Below are 18,455 nucleotides of genomic sequence, written 5' to 3' on the forward strand. Positions count from 1 at the left end.
TTCTGTACCCTCTCCAAAGCTTTGTCACCAGTCACCCCATCTTAAAGTAATGCATTGTAGTTAAGGTGTTTTCAGGTGTTTCTGTGATCAGATGTTGTAGCAATGCAAGTTTTTGTTACACGTCTAAATATTTTCGGTATATTAAAAATATCACATTATTAATCCAACAACTATACCATTTTCAAAGATAGCAATCAGCAACAAATAAATCCAAATTCAGACACAAAGGTAACTCCAGATGAATTCAAGGTTTAGGCATTCATGTTCTCATGTTCTATTTTCTTTCCCTTGCTGAGTAAATGAAATTCCACACAAAGTGCAAATGGCTAATCGCACAGGGGAGATGTAGGAGGCTGAATCAAGTAACATGGATTCTAGTGCTGCAGTCAGCTAGAGCCTGGGTAGTTTCCCAAGTGTATCCACAAAGGGTCTGTGAAAGACAAAGAGGTGGGGGCGGGGTGCGGGGAGTGGGGGAGGAGTTAGGCAAAGGACTGAAACAGACAGAAACAGTGACAGATAGCAACATACAAAGAAAGGTGCAGCAATCAGAGACTGAAACATTGAAAGCCAAAGACCAAATATAGAAAGAGAGGTAGAAAGCAAAATGGAGAGAGGCAGAACAGAGACAGAGGGAGGGACAAGAAAGATTGAGAGCCTAGAGCACCCTAACATAGATGAGAACGAAGCTGAGATTATGCTGGAGGTGGAAGAGGGGCAGAGATAAAAATTCGATGTCTCAGCTCATTTGCTGGAAATAACTTTTAATTTTAATTATTTTGTGGAAATACCAGAACAGCAGACGCTGTTTGTATTAAGCTAGGTGACTGGTACTGAGGATCCATCACAGACATAAACTCATATTAGACAGATTCCTTTGTTTAGTTTGTGCTTCTTTTCAAAACATGAAACGAGGTTTTTAACTTTCCATGGGAAGCTGGTGGGTTGTGCATACGGCAGAGGATATGGAGATGTGTTCCTGTTATGGATATATCGAAACCAATCCTTCATCACACCAGGGTGACAAGGCAGATATGGGTGACAGAGGCCCTGCAATGCATCCCAACTCATCCCAGCAAACCCATCCAGCCTCCCCATCACGGTATCCAACTGCTTATTCATTTAGTTCAGGGATTTTCCCCCACTATTCTGATTCTGTTGTTTGATGAAGAACTTCCTCTCATCTGTCCTGATTTCATTGGTTTGAACTTGTACTAAAAGAAAATACAGATGCATTTCCTCTTCCACTGGACCCCAGTAGTTCACTAGAGATTGGATAAATATCCATGCTAACCAGCAAGGATAGCCCATTCCAGTTAGATGTACACTGCTTCTTTCAAATGCGAGGGATCATGTGCTGCTTCCATCACTAGATTTCCAGGGATCAGACAACTCCATTTGATTGACAGTATATGATTTTTTTCATTTGTTTTAAGCCACCGAGCTTTGATGAAGTGTGTCAAACAGCATGCACCAGCTGCTATCTGCCTTATTTGGAGTTCTGCCTCTCTATATCTTACTTTCTACCTCTCTGTTTTTTTGTATTTGGTCTTTGGCTTTCAGTGTTTCGGTGTCTGGTTACTGCACCTTTCTTTGTATGTTGCTATCTGCCACTGTTTCTGTCTGTTTCAGTTATTTGCCTAACCGCTCCCCAAGATTATCCAGAGATTGTAGTGGGGCTTATACACTGAGATCACTTTCCCTCTCAGCGTAGACTGACATTTTTTGAAGGGCTCAAATAAATTGAAATCTGAAGAGATCCAAATAGGGCAAATTTCAGAACAGCTCCAATCCTGGTCACTTTGGGCATCAATTATCATCCTGAATGGAGGTACAACCCCAGAGTTTAAAAGGGAAGAGTCCCTGAAGTTCACATTTGTTGATGAACACTCAAGAACAAAGAGAACAGGACAGGCATTAAATAGTGCTGCAATGATAATGTCAGGTACAAAGACACCCAGAGGCAGTACTAATGCATGAGAAGGTCATCACATGCCTTGCACCCCAAGTACTCCTACAGCTTTGCTGCAGTAAGTGACATTGGGATAACAATTTGTTGATGGTTATTGGGTAGCAGGAAGGCACAGGCACCAGTGATGATTTTCCTGCCTCCCCACCCATTATCAGGACTAATAGTAGGTGGAACCTTCGACCCATATGATCCTCATCAAGCACCTGACCCAGACAGTCTCAACATACAAACATACGAATTAGGAGCAGGAGTAGGCCACTCAGCCCCTCGAGCCTGCTCTGCCATTCAATAAGATCATGGCTGATCTGATTGTAACCTCAACTCCACGTTCCCACCTACCCCTATAACCTTTCACCCCCTTTCTTATCAAAAATCTATCGACCTCTGCCTTAAAAATATTCAAAGGCTTCCACTGCCTTTTGAGGAGGCGAGTTCCAAAGACTCACAACTCTCTGAGAGAAAAACATTTCTCCTCATCTCTGTCTTAAAAGGGTGACCCCTTATTTTTAAACAGTGACCCCTAGGTGTAGATTCTCCCACAAGAGGAAACGTCCTTTCCACATCCACCCTGTCAAGACCCCTCAGAATCTTATATGTTTCAATCAAGTCGCCTCTTATTCTTCTAAACTCCAGTGGATAAAAGCCTAACCTGTCCAATCTTTCCTCAACCTCTTGTGCCAGGATCTGTTGAACTGAATATTCAGCTTCTTCAGAGGATATAAACATCGGGCCACAACCAATTTACTCTTTTTAGCATGGAATTTACAAAAGAACCCTTTGGGACAGTACAGTTGATCCCTCGCTGTCATCCATATTCCTCAACTACCTAGCGGATTTATGACCTCTTACATTCCTTTTGTTAATGTCATCAACCTGCTACAAGTTGGTTCGCTCTGTTTTCACAGATTCATAGAATGGTTACAACACAGAAGGAGGCTATTCAGCCCATTGTGTCCATGCCAGCTCTCTGCAAGAGCAACGCAGCTAGTCCGACTCCCTTCCCCTGTTCTGAAAGACCAGAAATAACTAAAACCACTGCAGCCAGATCCAGATGCAACTGGACAGTGGGCTGAAAAATTTGATGAGCTTGAGCACAAATTCAATAGCTGCCAAGTGAGGCTGACTATGATTTAGCTCACCTTCTTTCACTCTTTAAAGGAACCAAAGACATTCCAGTTACAGACATTCAGCTCCCTGTGTTTGGGTGCTCAACAAATGAGAGATGAAGGTAGGAGGAGTGAGAATTCTTAAGAAATTGCACCAATGGGAACTCCAATGTTTCACCAATCACTTCTGGCTGGTTGGTCGCCCACAGTGGCCCTGATAAAGATGAACTACACCAGGTTCAGGTCCACCTACAACAAGAGTGCTGCTGGAGCTTGGGCCAAAAACACAACAGCATTAGGCAATTTGATCTTTAATGTCCAAAATAATTCCATACAGGGAGGGTTATTTTAACCTAACTTGCCAGTCAGGAAACTGACAGGATTACAAGCAACCCTGGTTTTAATGGAGAATAATATCGGGCAGGGTAAATTCAGCATTCCAGATGATTCCATCAGTTTCCCCACTAGCTGATTAGGATTAAATAGCCCCCTAGAATGTCAGTGGCGCTAAACATCCCCTCCCCCCACACCCCCAGCTCTGCCCTTGTTTCCAGAAGCTGAAATACAGTGGGAATCATCACTGGCTAAAAATAGAAAATAAAACACATCTGAGCCAATTGCAGCTACAAGAGCTGACTGATATTCTACAAGTGAGTCTTCTCATACTGAGCAGTGCGACACTCTCATTAAACATGAGTCCCACTGCTTCTAGCAGCTAAACAGGGTGTTAGCAGCCAGACAATCCAAGTGCTGATGTGCCTCTCACCACCAAGTACTCACTTACTAGCAATTCATTCACTTTAATTAGTAATTTCAAACCGAATGTGATTTTAAAATTGTTTTGACAATCTTTGTATATTGGAGTGAGGGATGTTAGTCTCTGGGATTGGAATGAGGGATGCTAGTCTCTGGACTGGGAAGAGGAATGTTAGCATCTGGGATTGGGATGAGGGATGTTATTCTCTGGGATTGGGATGAAGGATGTTAGTGCTGAGGTAGGGATGATGGATATCAGTGTCTGGACTGGGATAAGGGATGTTAATGTTAGGATTGGGATGGGGAAGGGAGGTTAGCATCGGGACTGGGATGACGGATGCTAGTGTTTGGGATGCAATAAGGGATGTTGGTTTTTGGGATTGGGATGAGGGATGTTAGTGTTGGGACTAGTATAAGGGATGTTAGTGCTGAGGTTGGGATGAGGGATGTCAGTGCCTGGGATTGGGATAAGGAATGTTAATGTTGGGATTAGGATGGGGGAGAGTGGTTAGTGTCTGGACTGGGATGTAGGGTGTTGGGATTGGGATGAGGGAAGTTAGTGTTGCGTCTGGGATGTTAGGAATTGGAACAGAGTGACGATGTCAGCACTGAGATCAGCCTGTGGGAACATTAATGCTGGGATCGGGGTGGGTGTCATTCAAGTATATTGCTGGAAAATCATGGGGAGTGTATGCCCAGAATGTCAGATATATGATCCCAGCTGTAAAGCACCCTCCACCACCACCCCCCCCAACCCCCACCACTGACTCTCCCCACCACCACCAGCGTAAGCATGAAAATTTACCCTCCCAAGTTTTGCAGTCAATCACTCCTAGGTCAAAGACAGCATGAGTTGTATATAAAAGAAAATCTTGCATTTAGATAATTTCTTTCATAACCACATTATGTCTCAAAGCAATTTACAGCCAATGATGTACTTCTGAAATGTAGTCACTGTTATAATGTAGGAAACATCATGCTAATTTGCAGACAGCAAACTCCCACAAACAGCAATGTGATAATAGCCAGATAATCTGTTCTCTTGATGGTGATTGGGGGATAAATATGGGCCAGGATTCTGGGAATAACTCCACTGCTCGTCAGGAATTTGTGGAATGAGATTGAGCGTAGGTTTAGCCTCTCATCTGAAAGGCAGCACCTCCAACAGTTCAGCACTCACTCAGTAAGTATTGTACTGGAGCATCAGCACTCAGCTTGTCTACTCAACTCTTAGAGTAGAGCTTGACCTACAATCTTCTGACTCAGAGGCAAGAGTGCTATCAACTGAGCCACAGCTGTCACTTAAAATAGGCTCTCACTGTCTCATTGAATACACCAAGGTCAGGGAGAGCACACGTTAGATACAATGTAAAGCTCACTCTACATTGTCCGACATATACAATATCATTAATGTTTGTAAAGTGCCATGGTGCCAGTAATGTACATACAGTGCCAGCGACATATGTACATTATAAAGTATGTATGAAAGCAGTATACTGTACCAGTAATATATGTATCGTTCTTGTAATGTATGGAACAGTGTTAATGTGTTTTCAAAAGCAGTAATGTACAGTACCAGTATAAATGTAACATGTTTCAATGTATGGAACAGTACAAATGAGAAGGAATTGTTAAACTTTTGAACAGTCTACACTACACTGCAGATGGAGAAACAAGGAACAAAGTACTGAAATAAAAGCAAAATACTGCAGATGCTAGAACAAAGTAATGTTGCTTGTATAATGTCAAATTAAGTACATTCTCTAATTTTGTAATATTTTGGGTCTGAGAGAGGCTAACAATAAGATAGCTCTATCCTGCTGTCCCACAGCCTGTGCAAAGCATTGAGAAACCATTTTCTCTGTGATAATCTATTCGTTATGAGCCAGATGGGGCTCTCCTTAGCCTCCAGGTCCCATGTGGGTTGCCTGCTTCTGAGGACTGACGATGGTTGTACTGTACCTCTGTGGCAGACACACAAAGAGAAGATTTCTTGTTAGGCTGCCTAGCAACCCAATTCACTGGCCACCTATCACCTCACCCAGCAGAGTTCCATTATGCATCTGTTATATTATTTATCCTTTTATTAATTAAGTGCTAATAGGGTCTGGAACGGTCTCAGACTCACATGACCTTTGCTGTCCTGACACACGTCACGCTATTTTCTGTTTTGATTTTAATGTCATTGTGGTTGATGCTACTTCCCATATTTTAACCATAAATGGAGAGGTAAATTCAGGTGAAATCGGCTCATAGCCAGTTCTCCTCCCATCCCAGTTTTAACTAGTTGGTTATTGAGCTTCACTTTAGTAATTGCATAATTGCTACCAGATGAGGAACATCTGTGAAAAGAAGACGTTTGAGTGCTACCCTCAATTCATTATCAGATTCTGCAAATCGTCCACTCAACAGCAAACTGAGATTTTATTACTCGCTATTATTTTAAAGAACCATGCATTGAATTCTGCCTGTCTTATTATTAAAGTGTTGTTATTGGCACGCGCCATATTTTCTCTGCTTTGATTTGGCGGGAGGGAGAGTGTTCCTCCTCTCTTTCTAGTTCTTCTGTAGATGCATTTCTGACTTAAGTGAAACAATCCCTTCCTTGTGCTGTTTTAAGTACACTTGTTCCTGTGTTTACATCAAATTCCTGCAGGAGCTAATTCACTGAAGTCATGAACACATTTGTGGGTTAACAGCCTTATAAAATGAAGCATACCAGAATTTGACATAAGCAAATTAACCGATGCGCTAAAAATATTACAGACAGGAGATTGTACCCCAGCAAGCTGCCGGGCTTCTGCCAGGTCATCTGAACAGGCCTGCGGAAGTTCCATGTAACTCACCCACTGTATTTTCCCCCGTCTGTTGCTTCCTTCCCTTTGTGCCCCCTCTAGGAAGAAGCAACTTACAAAGAAAGATGGGACTGAGCCAAAGTCCGCTACTCTGGCCTAAATTTTCTTCAGTTTAATTATACAATCTGCTCCATTTATTTCTCAAATATCTGTTCATAATAGAATCATATAGTAGAGCACAGAAGCAGGCCATTTACCCATCGCCTCTGATCAGCTCATTGGCAAAAAGGTGAATAAAACAAGAAAATGGAAATGTACAACAGATACCTGTAGAGTAAAGAAAAGTTAATGCTTTGGATAGAAATTCTTGTCAGAACTGGAAGCTAAGAAGCACCCATAAAGGACTGAACAAAACAGGGGTAAAGGGAGAAAAGCACGGATAGGTCAGAGGTTAGATGTGCTAACCCCTTTCATAAAGAGCTAGCTATTAGGAATAATTGTGACTTTGGGCAATAGTGTAAAATGGGTGATATCAGCCATTTATACATCTCTCCTGATCTTTGTTTAGGAGAGATGAATAACAGACGGCTGATCCAATATTGGCCATTTTACTCCATCATCCTAAGTCACAATTACTCCTCAGGAGTTTGATAGCCGGTGAGCAGGTGCTTTTGAAAACTGAAATTAGGTGAGAGTGCTGGGCAGTGCACAAAAATCATCTCAGTCAGGGAGTGAAAGACTTTCAAAGGAGAAAAGGGTGGTGAAAACACACAATTAAAGAACAGCGAGTGGATCTCTAGCAGAGCAAGACTACACCTTCTTCTGGCAGGGCAGGGATCCTGAAGAACCAAGACAGCATGGAGTGGGCTTCGCCATCAGAAACTCCTTGCTCAGCATGAAAGAGCCTCCCTCAAATGGCTCGGAACGCATACTGTCCATCCGACTGCTCACCACCTCTGGTCCAGTACACCTACTCAGCATCTATGCTCCAACACTCTGCTCCCCACCTGAAACTAAAGATCAGTTCTACGAGGAACTCCATAACATCATTAGCAGCATCCCCAACACCGAACACCTATTCCTGCTGGGGGACTTTAATGCCAGGGTTGGGGCCGACCATGACTCATGGCCCTCCTGCCTTGGGCGCTATGGCGTTGGAAGGATGAATGAGAACGGGCAGAGACTGCTTGAGTTGTGTACCTATCATAACCTCTGCATCACCAACTCGTTCTTTCACACTAAACCCTGTCACCAGGTTTCATGGAGGCACCCAAGATCGCGTCGATGGCACCAGCTAGACCTCATTGTCACAAGGCGAGCCGCCTTAAACAGTGTTCAAATCACACGCAGCTTCCACAGTGCGGACTGCGACACCGACCACTCCCTGGTGTGCAGCAAGGTTAGACTCAGACCAAAGAAGTTGCATCATTCCAAGCAGAAGGGCCACCCACGCATCAACACGAACAGAATTTCTCACCCACAGCTGTTACAAAAATTTCTAAATTCACTTGTAACAGCCCTTCAAAACACTCCCACAGGGGATGCTGAGACCAAGTGGGCCCACATCAGAGACGCCATCTATGAGTCAGCTTTGACCACCTACGGCAAAAGTGCAAAGTGGGGCGGCACAGTGGCGCAGTGGTTAGCACCGCAGCCTCACAGCTCCAGGGACCCGGGTTCGATTCTGGGTACTGCCTGTGCGGAGTTTGCAAGTTCTCCCTGTGTCTGCGTGGGTTTCCTCCGGGTGCTCCGGTTTCCTCCCACATGCCAAAGACTTGCAGGTTGATAGGTTAATTGGCCATTATAAATTGCCCCTAGTATAGGTAGGTGGTAGGGAAATATATAGGGACAGGTGGGGATGTGATAGGAATATGGGATTAGTGTAGGATTAGTATAAATGGGTGGTTGATGGTCGGCACAGACTCGGTGGGCCGAAGGGTCTGTTTCAGTGCTGTATCTCTCTCTCTCTCTAAGAAATGCAGACTGGTTTCAATCTCATAATGAAGAGCTGGAACCTGTCATAGCCGCTAAGCGCATTGCACTGTTGAACTTCAAGAAAGCCCCCAGCGAGTTAACATCCGTAGCACTTAAAGCAGCCAGAAGCACTGCACAAAGAACAGCCAGGCGCTGCGCAAACGACTACTGGCAACACCTATGCAGTCATATTCAGCTGGCCTCAGACACCGGAAACATCAGAGGAATGTATGATGGCATTAAGAGAGCTCTTGGGCCAACCATCAAGAAGATCGCCCACCTCAAATCTAAATCAGGGGACATAATCACTGACCAACGCAAACAAATGGACCGCTGGGTTGAGCACTACCTAGAACTGTACTCCAGGGAGAATGTTGTCACTGAGACTGCCCTCAATGCAGCCCAGCCTCTATCAGTCATGGATGAGCTGGACATACAGCCAACAAAATCGGAACTCAGTGATGCCATTGATTCTCTAGCCAGCGGAAAAGCACCTGGGAAGGACAGCATTACTCCTGAAATAATCAAGAGTGCCAAGCCTGCTATACTCTCAGCACTACATGAACTGCTATGCCTGTGCTGGGACGAGGGAGCAGTACCTCAGGACATGCGCGATGCCAATATCATCACCCTCTATAAAAACAAAGGTGACCGCGGTGACTGCAACAACTACCGTGGAATCTCCCTGCTCAGCATAGTGGGGAAAGTCTTTGCTCGAGTCGCTCTAAACAGGCTCCAGAAGCTGGCCGAGTGCATCTACCCTGAGGCACAGTGTGGCTTTCGTGCAGAGAGATCGACCGTTGACATGCTGTTCTCCCTTCGTCAGATACAGGAGAAATGCCGCGAACAACAGATGCCCCTCTATGTTGCTTTCATTGATCTCACCAAAGACTTTGACCTCGTCAGCAGACGTGGTCTCTTCAGACTACTAGAAAAGATTGGATGTCCACCAAAGCTACTAAGTATCATCACCTCATTCCATGACAATATGAAAGGCACAATTCAACATGGTGGCTCCTCATCAGAGCCCTTTCCTATCCTGAGTGGCGTGAAACAGGGCTGTGTTCTCGCACCTACACTTTTTGGGATTTTCTTCTCACTGCTGCTTTCACATGCATTCAAGTCCTCTAAAGAAGGAATTTTCCTCCACACAAGATCAGGAGGCAGGTTGTTCAACCTTGCCCGTCTAAGAGCGAAGTCCAAAGTACGGAAAGTCCTCATCAGGGAACTCCTCTTTGCTGACGATGCTGCTTTAACATCTCACACTGAAGAGTGTCTGCAGAATCTCATCGACAGGTTTGCGGCTGCCTGCAATGAATTTGGCCTAACCATCAGCCTCAAGAAAATGAACATCATGCGGCAGGAAGCCAGAAATGCTCCATCCATCAATATTGGCGACCACGCTCTGGAAGTGGTTCAAGAGTTTACCTACCTAGGCTCAACTATCACCAGTAACCTGTCTCTAGATGCAGAAATCAACAAGTGCATGGGAAAGGCTTCCACTGCTATATCCAGACTGGCCAAGAGAGTGTTGGAAAATGGCGCACTGACACGGAACACAAAAGTCCGAGTGTATCAAGTCTGTGTCCTCAGTACCTTGCTCTATGGCAGCGAGGCCTGGACAAAAATGTCAGCCAAGAGCGACGTCTCAATTAATTCCATCTTCGCTGCCTCCGGAGAATACTTGGCATCAGGTGGCAGGACCGTATCTCCAACACAGAAGTCCTCGAGGCGGCCAGCATCCCCAGCTTATACACACTACTGAGTCAGCGGCGCTTGAGATGGCTTGGCCATGTGAGCCGCATGGAAGATGGCAGGATCCCCAAAGACACATTGTACAGAGAGCTCGCCACTGGTATCAGACCCACCGGCCGTCCATGTCTCCGCTTTAAAGACGTCTGCAAACGCGACATGAAGTCCTGTGACATTGATCACAAGTCGTGGGAGTCAGTTGCCAGCGTTCGCCAGAGCTGGCGGGCAGCCATAAAGGCGGGGCTAAAGCGTGGCGAGTCGAAGAGACTTAGCAGTTGGCAGGAAAAAAGACAGAGGTGCAAGGGGAGAGCCAACTGTGTAACAGCCCCGACAAACAAATTTTTCTGCAGCACCTGTGGAAGAGCCTGTCACTCTAGAATTGGCCTTTATAGCCACTCCAGGCGCTGCTCCACACACCACTGACCACCTCCAGGCGCTTACCCATTGTCTCTCGAGATAAGGAGGCCAAAGAAGAAAGAACGGGTAAAGAGCTGGGCTTGCTTTTATTGAAGCAGTAAAAGGTCATTTCTGAGTTCAAGCTACCAGCAGGAAGCCTTACTCGTCAACCCCACAAATCAGGAAATGGCAGGCAGCACGCCCATGGTTCTCGGATAGTGTACGACTAGCAGGAGAGGATCTCGGCCTGGAGAGCAAACTCAAGAACTTGACCCTGTGGAATAGTGACAGCAAAGGAATGGTGTGAAAGCAGGAGGCAACCAGAATAAATTAAATCATTGATACTGAGGCTTGAAAGGACACCTGGAGAAGTAAACTCGAATCTTAGAACACACAAACCATCGAAAACTGGGGGTGGATCATTTGTTTTCCTGGACCTGGTCAACGTCTCACTCAATCAGAGCACCATTCTGTTCCACGCTACCTTTTGTTCTGTCACAGGAACAAGGACCTAGGGGATTGAATTACCCACCCTGTATGCTCCTGTGGAGCACCTTGGGGTGTTTTGTTACATTAAAAAGAAATCTCTATGCTTGGCTTGTTGCCAATTTTTGTCTGATTAGGCTCCTGTGAAGTGCATTGGGAAGTTTTACTACGTTAAAGGCACTATCTAAATGCAAGTTGTTATATAATTGCAAGCTGTTATTTCTGTTGTCACTATTTGATAAAGTTAGAAAATTGTGAAGCTCAGCAAAGCCTCGAGCATCTACTGTGATAAATTCTGCAACACAGGCAGGAGGCGGCAAGATGAAAGAATGCTCATGTCCCTAGTTCCTCAATAGCCAGATTCCAAGACACACAGAGATCCTAATTCACAGGCAGCCTGCATTGCGAGAGAAAGAACGACATGGGAAAAACAACAAATAATAAAGGTTTCATTTTTCTTATTCCTAATAATCTCTTTGTACCACAGTCTTTTGTCTCTCTTCCTGATGTGCACTACTCCTTGGTGATTTTGCCTTCTTTCTCTCAGCCCTTTTGACACACAAGCACTTTCATCTCTTATTGCATCACTCATGCTTTCCATTTTCCCTTCTATTTTCTGCAACCTTATTTTTAAATTGCACCTTTCCTTCATTTCCACCTCCCCCCCCCCCTCCCCCCATCATGCTCTTAAGTGAATTCTTCACTGTCGCTGGGTCAAAATCCTGGACCTCCCTTCCTAACAGCACTGTGGGAGCCCCTTCCCCACACAGACTGCAGCGGTTCAAGAAGACAGCTCACCACCACCTACTCATGGGCAATTAGGGATGGCTTATAAATGCTGGTCCAGCCAGCGACGCCCACATCCCATGAATGAACATAAAAACAAATCAGACTAACTGCCACTCCAGTACCTCTATCACTGTGAACATTGGTCATTATAACATGACTTAAGGGAAGGCTCCAGGCAAAACTCTGCAAAACTGCTTTTCCAAGAGTTCTTTTTTAAATTGTAAAACACATGGATCACTATTTCAATAACAACAGCTTGCATTTATCTAGCACCTTCAACATTGCAAACATCGTCAAAGCACTTCACAAATCAAATTTGACACCAAGCCAATTAGGACAGATGACCAAAAGCTTGGCTGAAGAGATCGGTTTTAAGGAGTGCCTTGAAGGAGGAGAGAGAGGTGGAGAGGTTTAGAGAGGGAATTCCAGTGCTTAGGGCTGAGGCAGCTGAAGGCACAGCCGCCAATGGTGGAGTGATTAAAATCGGGGATGTGCATGAGGTCAGAACTGAAGGAATGCAGAGAGCTTGAAGGCTTGTTGGGCTGGAGGAGATCACAGAGATAGTAAAGGGTGGGGCCATGAAAGAATTTGGAAACAAGGATGAGAATTTTGAAATCAAGGCATAGCCAGACCGGGAGCCAATGTAGGTGAATGGGAATTGGTGTGAGTTAGGATACAAGCAGCAGAGTTTTGGATGATCAGTTTATGGGGGGGGGGGTGGTGAAAGATGGCAGGCCAGCCAGGACAGCACTGAAATAGTATAGTCTATAGCTAAGAAAGGCAAGGAGAAGGGTTTCAGCAGTAGATGAGCTGAGACAGGGTGGCGGGGGGTGGGGGGGTTGCGGGGGTGGTGGTATTACAGAGGTGGCAGCTGGCAGTCTTGGTGATGGAGAAAATTTGTGGTTGGAAGCTCCTCTCAAGGTTTCAAATGGTCTGGTTCAGTTTCAGACAGTTGCCATGGAGAGGGATGGAGTCAATGGCCAGGAACCAGATTATGTGCCAGGGACCAAGGACAATGGCTTCAGTCTTCCCAATATTTAAGTGAAGGAAATTTCTGCTTATTCATATTGGATAAACAGATCAGAGGCAATTGAGGGGCCGAGTGAGGTGGTGGTGAGGTAAAGCTGGGTATTGTCAGTGTGCATGTGGAACATTTCACACACTGAACATGATATACACATTGATCACTCTACCACACAGCAAGTTACTACATTACAACTACAAGTTATCACTATCAGCAGCTTTCCTCTTTGTCTCAATTCTCTACTCACCAACCACCTCACTCCCACACGCTGCTCTAGGAAGGTGTGATTCTCTGGGGTTCAAGTTGCAGGAACTGCAACCACTCTCAGATATCACAGCCAAGTGCCTATTCCTCAGGTTTGAGCCCAAATGATGGGAGTCAGCCTGGGATTTATCGGAACGAGAGGAAAATTCAGAAAAGCGCTGACCATGTAGCATTGATTACAACAGAGAGAGAGAGAGAGAGACACGATGGGCTTGGCAGAAAGAGAAAGGCTGGATGTCAGAAAAAATTCTGTCTCACATAACTCATTAGAAAGACATTGCAGGCGTTGAGCGAAGGCTGTTCTCAGAGAGCCAATGTAAATCAACATGAATAATCTTGCACTCTTTGCCCCAGGATCTCATTCTCTCAGCAGCAGGAGGTCAACAGCAGAAATTAGCACTCACGGCATCATTACACCAAGCATGCATTGTTGAAATTAACTTCTGCTCTGAAAACATGTTTATTTCCTGACCAGATGGTGCTAAATAGATTTCTTTTTAATTTCACGGGAATTTTGTTGCTGATTAAGAAGGCATATTATTGCTGGGAACTGGTAGAGTTTAACGCCCAGTGTCACCATCTGCAACAGCTAGGATAATAGCAACAAGCACTCAGCAGGGATAGTGCCAATTTGACCATTTAAATGGCTGTGTGAGGCAGGCTGAAACACACTCCCACACTAAACGCTGCCCTCCCACACTTACTCCCACAGTGAGCCCCACAATCTCTCCCACAGTGAGCCCCACACACACTTCCACAGTGAGCCCCACACTCTCTCCCACACTGAGCCCCACACACACTCCCACAGTGAGCCCCACAATCTCTCCCACACTGAGCCCCAACCACACACCCACATTGAGCCCCACACTCTCTCCCACACTGAGCCCCACACACACTTCCACAGTGAGCCCCACACACTCTCCCACACTGAACACCACACACAATCCCACAGTGAGCCCCACACTCTCTCCCACACTGAGCCCCACAATCTCTCCCACACTCAGCCCCACTCACACTCCCACATTCAGCCCCGCACCCTCTCCCACACTCAGCCCCGCACCCTTTCCCACTCTCAGCACCGCACCCTCTCACACACACTTTCCCACACCCTCTCCCACACTCAGCCCCGCACCCTCTCACACACTCAATCCCACACCCTCTACCACACACAGCCCCGCACCCTCTCAAACACTCAATCCCACACCCTCTCACTCACTCAGCCACGCACCCTCTCCCACACTCAGCCCCGCACCCTCTCACACACGCAGCCACGCACGCACCCTCTCCCACATTCAGCCCCGCAACCTCTCCCACACTCAGCCCTGCACCCTCTACGACACTCAGCCCCGCTCCATCTCCCACACTTAGCCCCGCCCCCTCGCCCACACTCAGCCCCGCACCCTCTCCCACACTTAGCCCTGCCCCCTCTCCCACACTCAGCCACGCACCCTCTCCCACACTCAGCTCCGCACCCTCTACCACACTCAGCCCCGCACCCTCTACCACACTCAATCCCACACCCTCTCCCACACTCAGCCCCGCACCCTCTCACACACTCAATCCCACACCCTCTACCACACTCAGCCCCGCACCCTCTCTCACACTCAGCCCCGCACCCGATGACACACTCAATCCCACACCCTCTACCACACACAGCCCTGCTCCCTCTCACACACTCAATCCCACACCCTCTCACACACTCAGCCCTGCCCCCTCACACACACTCAATCCCACACCCTCTACCACACTCAGCCCCATACCCTCTCCCTCACTCAGCCGTACACCCTCTCCCACACTCAGCCCCGCACCCTCTCACACACTCAGCCCCGCACCCTCTCACACACTCAAACCCACACCCTCTACCACACTCAGCCCCATACCCTCTCCCTCACTCAGCCGTACACCCTCTCCCACACTCAGTCCCGCACCCTCTCACACACTCAAACCCACACCCTCTACCACACTCAGCCCTGCACCCTCTCACACACTCAATCCCACAGCCTCTCACACACTCAATCCCACAGCCTCTCACACACTCAATCCCACACCCTCTCACACACTCAGCCACGCACCCTCTCCCACACTCAGCCCCGCACCCTCTCACACGCAGCCACGCACGCACCCTCTCCCACATTCAGCCCCGCAAGCTCTCCCACACTCAGCCCTGCACCCTCTACGACACTCAGCCCCGCTCCCTCTCCCACACTTAGCCCCGCCCCCTCTCCCACACTCAGCCCCGCACCCTCTCCCACACTTAGCCCTGCCCCCTCTCCCACACTCAGCCACGCACCCTCTCCCACACTCAGCCACGCACCCTCTCCCACACTCAGCCACGCACCCTCTCCCACACTCAGCCACGCACCCTCTCCCACACTCAGCCACGCACCCTCTCCCACACTCAGCCACGCACCCTCTCCCACACTCAGCTCCGCACCCTCTACCACACTCAGCCCCGCACCCTCTACCATACTCAATCCCACACCCTCTCCCACACTCAGCCCCGCACCCTCGCACACACTCAATCCCACACCCTCTACCACACTCAGCCCCGCCCCCTCACACACTCAATCCCACACCCTCTACCACACTCAGCCCCACACCCTCTCACACACTCAATCCCACACCCTCTACCACACAGCCCCGCCCCCTCTCACACACTCAATCCCATACCCTCTACCCCACACAGCCCCGCCCCCTCTCACACTCAATCCCACACCCTCTGCCACACTCAGCCCCGCCCCCTCTCACACACTCAATCCCACACCCTCTACCATACTCAGACCCGCACCCTCTCCCACACTCAGACCCGCACCCTCTCCCACACTCAGACCCGCACCCTCTCCCACACTCAGACCCGCACCCTCTACCACACAGCCTCGCACCCTCTACCACTCACAGCCCCGCCCCCTCTCACACACTCAAACCCACACCCTCACACACACTCAGCCCCGCCCCCTCTCACACACTCAATCCCACACCCTCTACCACACTCAGCCCCGCCCCCTATCACACACTCAATCCCAAACCCTCTCCCACACTCAGCCCCACACCCTCTCCCTCACTCAGCCCCACACCCTCTCCCTCACTCAGCCCCACACCCTCTCCCTCACTCAGCCCTCCACCCTCTCCCACACTCAGCCCCGCACCCTCTCACACACTCAAACCCACACCCTCTACCACACTCCATCCCACAGCCTCTCACACACTCAATCCCACAGCCTCTCACACACTCAATCCCACACCCTCTCCCACACTCAGCCCCGCACCCTCTCCCACACTCGGCCCCACACCCTCTCACACACTGAATCCCACAGCCTCTCACACACTCAGCCCCGCACCCTCTTACACACTCAGCCCCGCACCCCCTCCCACACTCAATCTCACACCCTCTCACACACTCAGTCCCATACCCTCTCCCACACTCGGCCCTGCACCCTCTACCACACAGCCCCGCACCCTCTCCCACACTCAGCCCCGCCCCCTCTACCACAGTCAGCCTCGCACCCTCTACCACACTCAGCCTCGCACTCTCTCACACACTCAATCCCGCACCCTCTCCCACACTCAGCCCCGCACCCTCTCCCACACTCAGCCCCGCTTCCTCTCCCACACTCAGCCCCGCATCCTCTCCCACACTCAGCCACGCACCCTCTCCCACACTCAGCCCCGCACTGTCTCCCACACTCAGCCCCGCATCCTCTCCCACACTCAGCCCCGCAGCCTCTCCCACACTCAGCCCCGCTTGCTCTCACACACCCAGCCCCGCACCCTTTCCCACACTCAGCCCAGCACCCTTTCCCACACTCAGCCCCGCTCGCTCTCACACACCCAGCCCCGCAACCTTTCCCACACTCAGCCCAGCACCCTTTCCCACACACAGCCCTGCACCCTCTCACACACTCAATCTCACACCCTCTCACACACTCAATCCCCGCACCCTCTCACACACTCAGCCCCGCTCCCTCTCACACACTCAATCCCACACCCTCTCCCACACTCAGGCCCACCCCCTCCACCACACTCAGCCCTGCACCCTCTCACACACTCAATCCCACAGCCTCTCACACACTCAATCCCACACCCTCTCACACACTGAACCCCGCACCCTCTCCCACACTCAGACCCACACCCTCTCCCACACTCAGTCCTGCACCCTCTCCCACACTCAATTCCACAGCCTCTCACACACTCAATCCCACAGCCTCTCACACACTCAGCCCCGCACCCTCTTACACACTCAGCTCCGCACCCTCTCCCACACTCAATCTCACACCCTCTCACACACTCAATCCCATACCCTCTCACACACTCAATCCCACACCCTCTCCCACACTTAGCCCCGCACTCTCTCCCACACTCATCCCCGCACCCTCTCCCACACTCAGCCCCGCACCCTCTCAAACACTCAGCCTCGCACCCTCTCCCACACTCATCCCCGCACCCTCTCCCACTCTCAGCCTCGCACCCTCTCACACACTCAGCCTCGCACCCTCTCCCACGCTCATCCCCGCACCCTCTCCCACACTCAGCCCCGCACCCTCTCCCACACTCAGCCCCGCACCCTCTCCCACACTCAATCTCACACCCTCTCACACACTCAATCCCCGCACTCTCCCACACTCAGCCCCACTTCCTCTCCCACCCTGAGTCCTGCACCCTCTCCCACACTAAGCCCCGCACCCTTTCCCACACTCAGCCCCGCACCCTTTCCCACACTCAGCCCCGCACCCTCTGCCACACTCAGCCCCGCACCCTCTCCCACAATCAGCCCCGCACCCTCTCCCACACTCAGCCCCGCACCCTCTCCCACACTCAATCTCACACCCTCTCACACACTCAGCCCCGCACCCTCTCACACACTCAATCCCACACCCCCTCCCACACTCATCCCCGCACCCTCTACCACCCTCAGCCCCGCACCCTCTCCCACACTCATCCCCGCACCCTCTCCCACACTCAGCCCCGCACCTTCTCCCACACTCAGCCCCGCACCCTCTCCCACACACAGCCCCGCACCCTCTCCCACAGTCATCCCCGCACCCTCTCCCACAGTCATCCCCGCACCCTCTCCCACAGTCATCCCCGCACCCTCTCCCACAGTCATCCCCGCACCCTCTCCCACAGTCAGCCTCGCCCCCTCTCCC

The 18,455-nt window shown here is 49.5% G+C and overlaps 1 protein-coding gene across 1 annotated transcript in view; it reads left to right on the forward strand.

Annotated features, from left to right (window-relative positions):
• Positions 1–2,883: 2,883 nt before the first annotated feature.
• LOC137351450 (mucin-1-like) overlaps positions 2,884–18,455 on the forward strand; it is a gene marked incomplete at its 3' end in the record, with an annotated part of 60,066 nt that continues 44,494 nt past the window's right edge. Inside the window, exons 1-2 of the mRNA XM_068015897.1 lie at positions 2,884–3,033; positions 3,630–3,725. Coding sequence (XP_067871998.1) covers positions 2,884–3,033; positions 3,630–3,725 — 246 coding nt within the window. The remainder of the gene's footprint in view (positions 3,034–3,629; positions 3,726–18,455) is intronic.

This window comes from Heterodontus francisci, chromosome 36 (genome assembly GCF_036365525.1).
Source record: "Heterodontus francisci isolate sHetFra1 chromosome 36, sHetFra1.hap1, whole genome shotgun sequence".
Classification (NCBI taxonomy): domain Eukaryota; kingdom Metazoa; phylum Chordata; class Chondrichthyes; order Heterodontiformes; family Heterodontidae; genus Heterodontus; species Heterodontus francisci.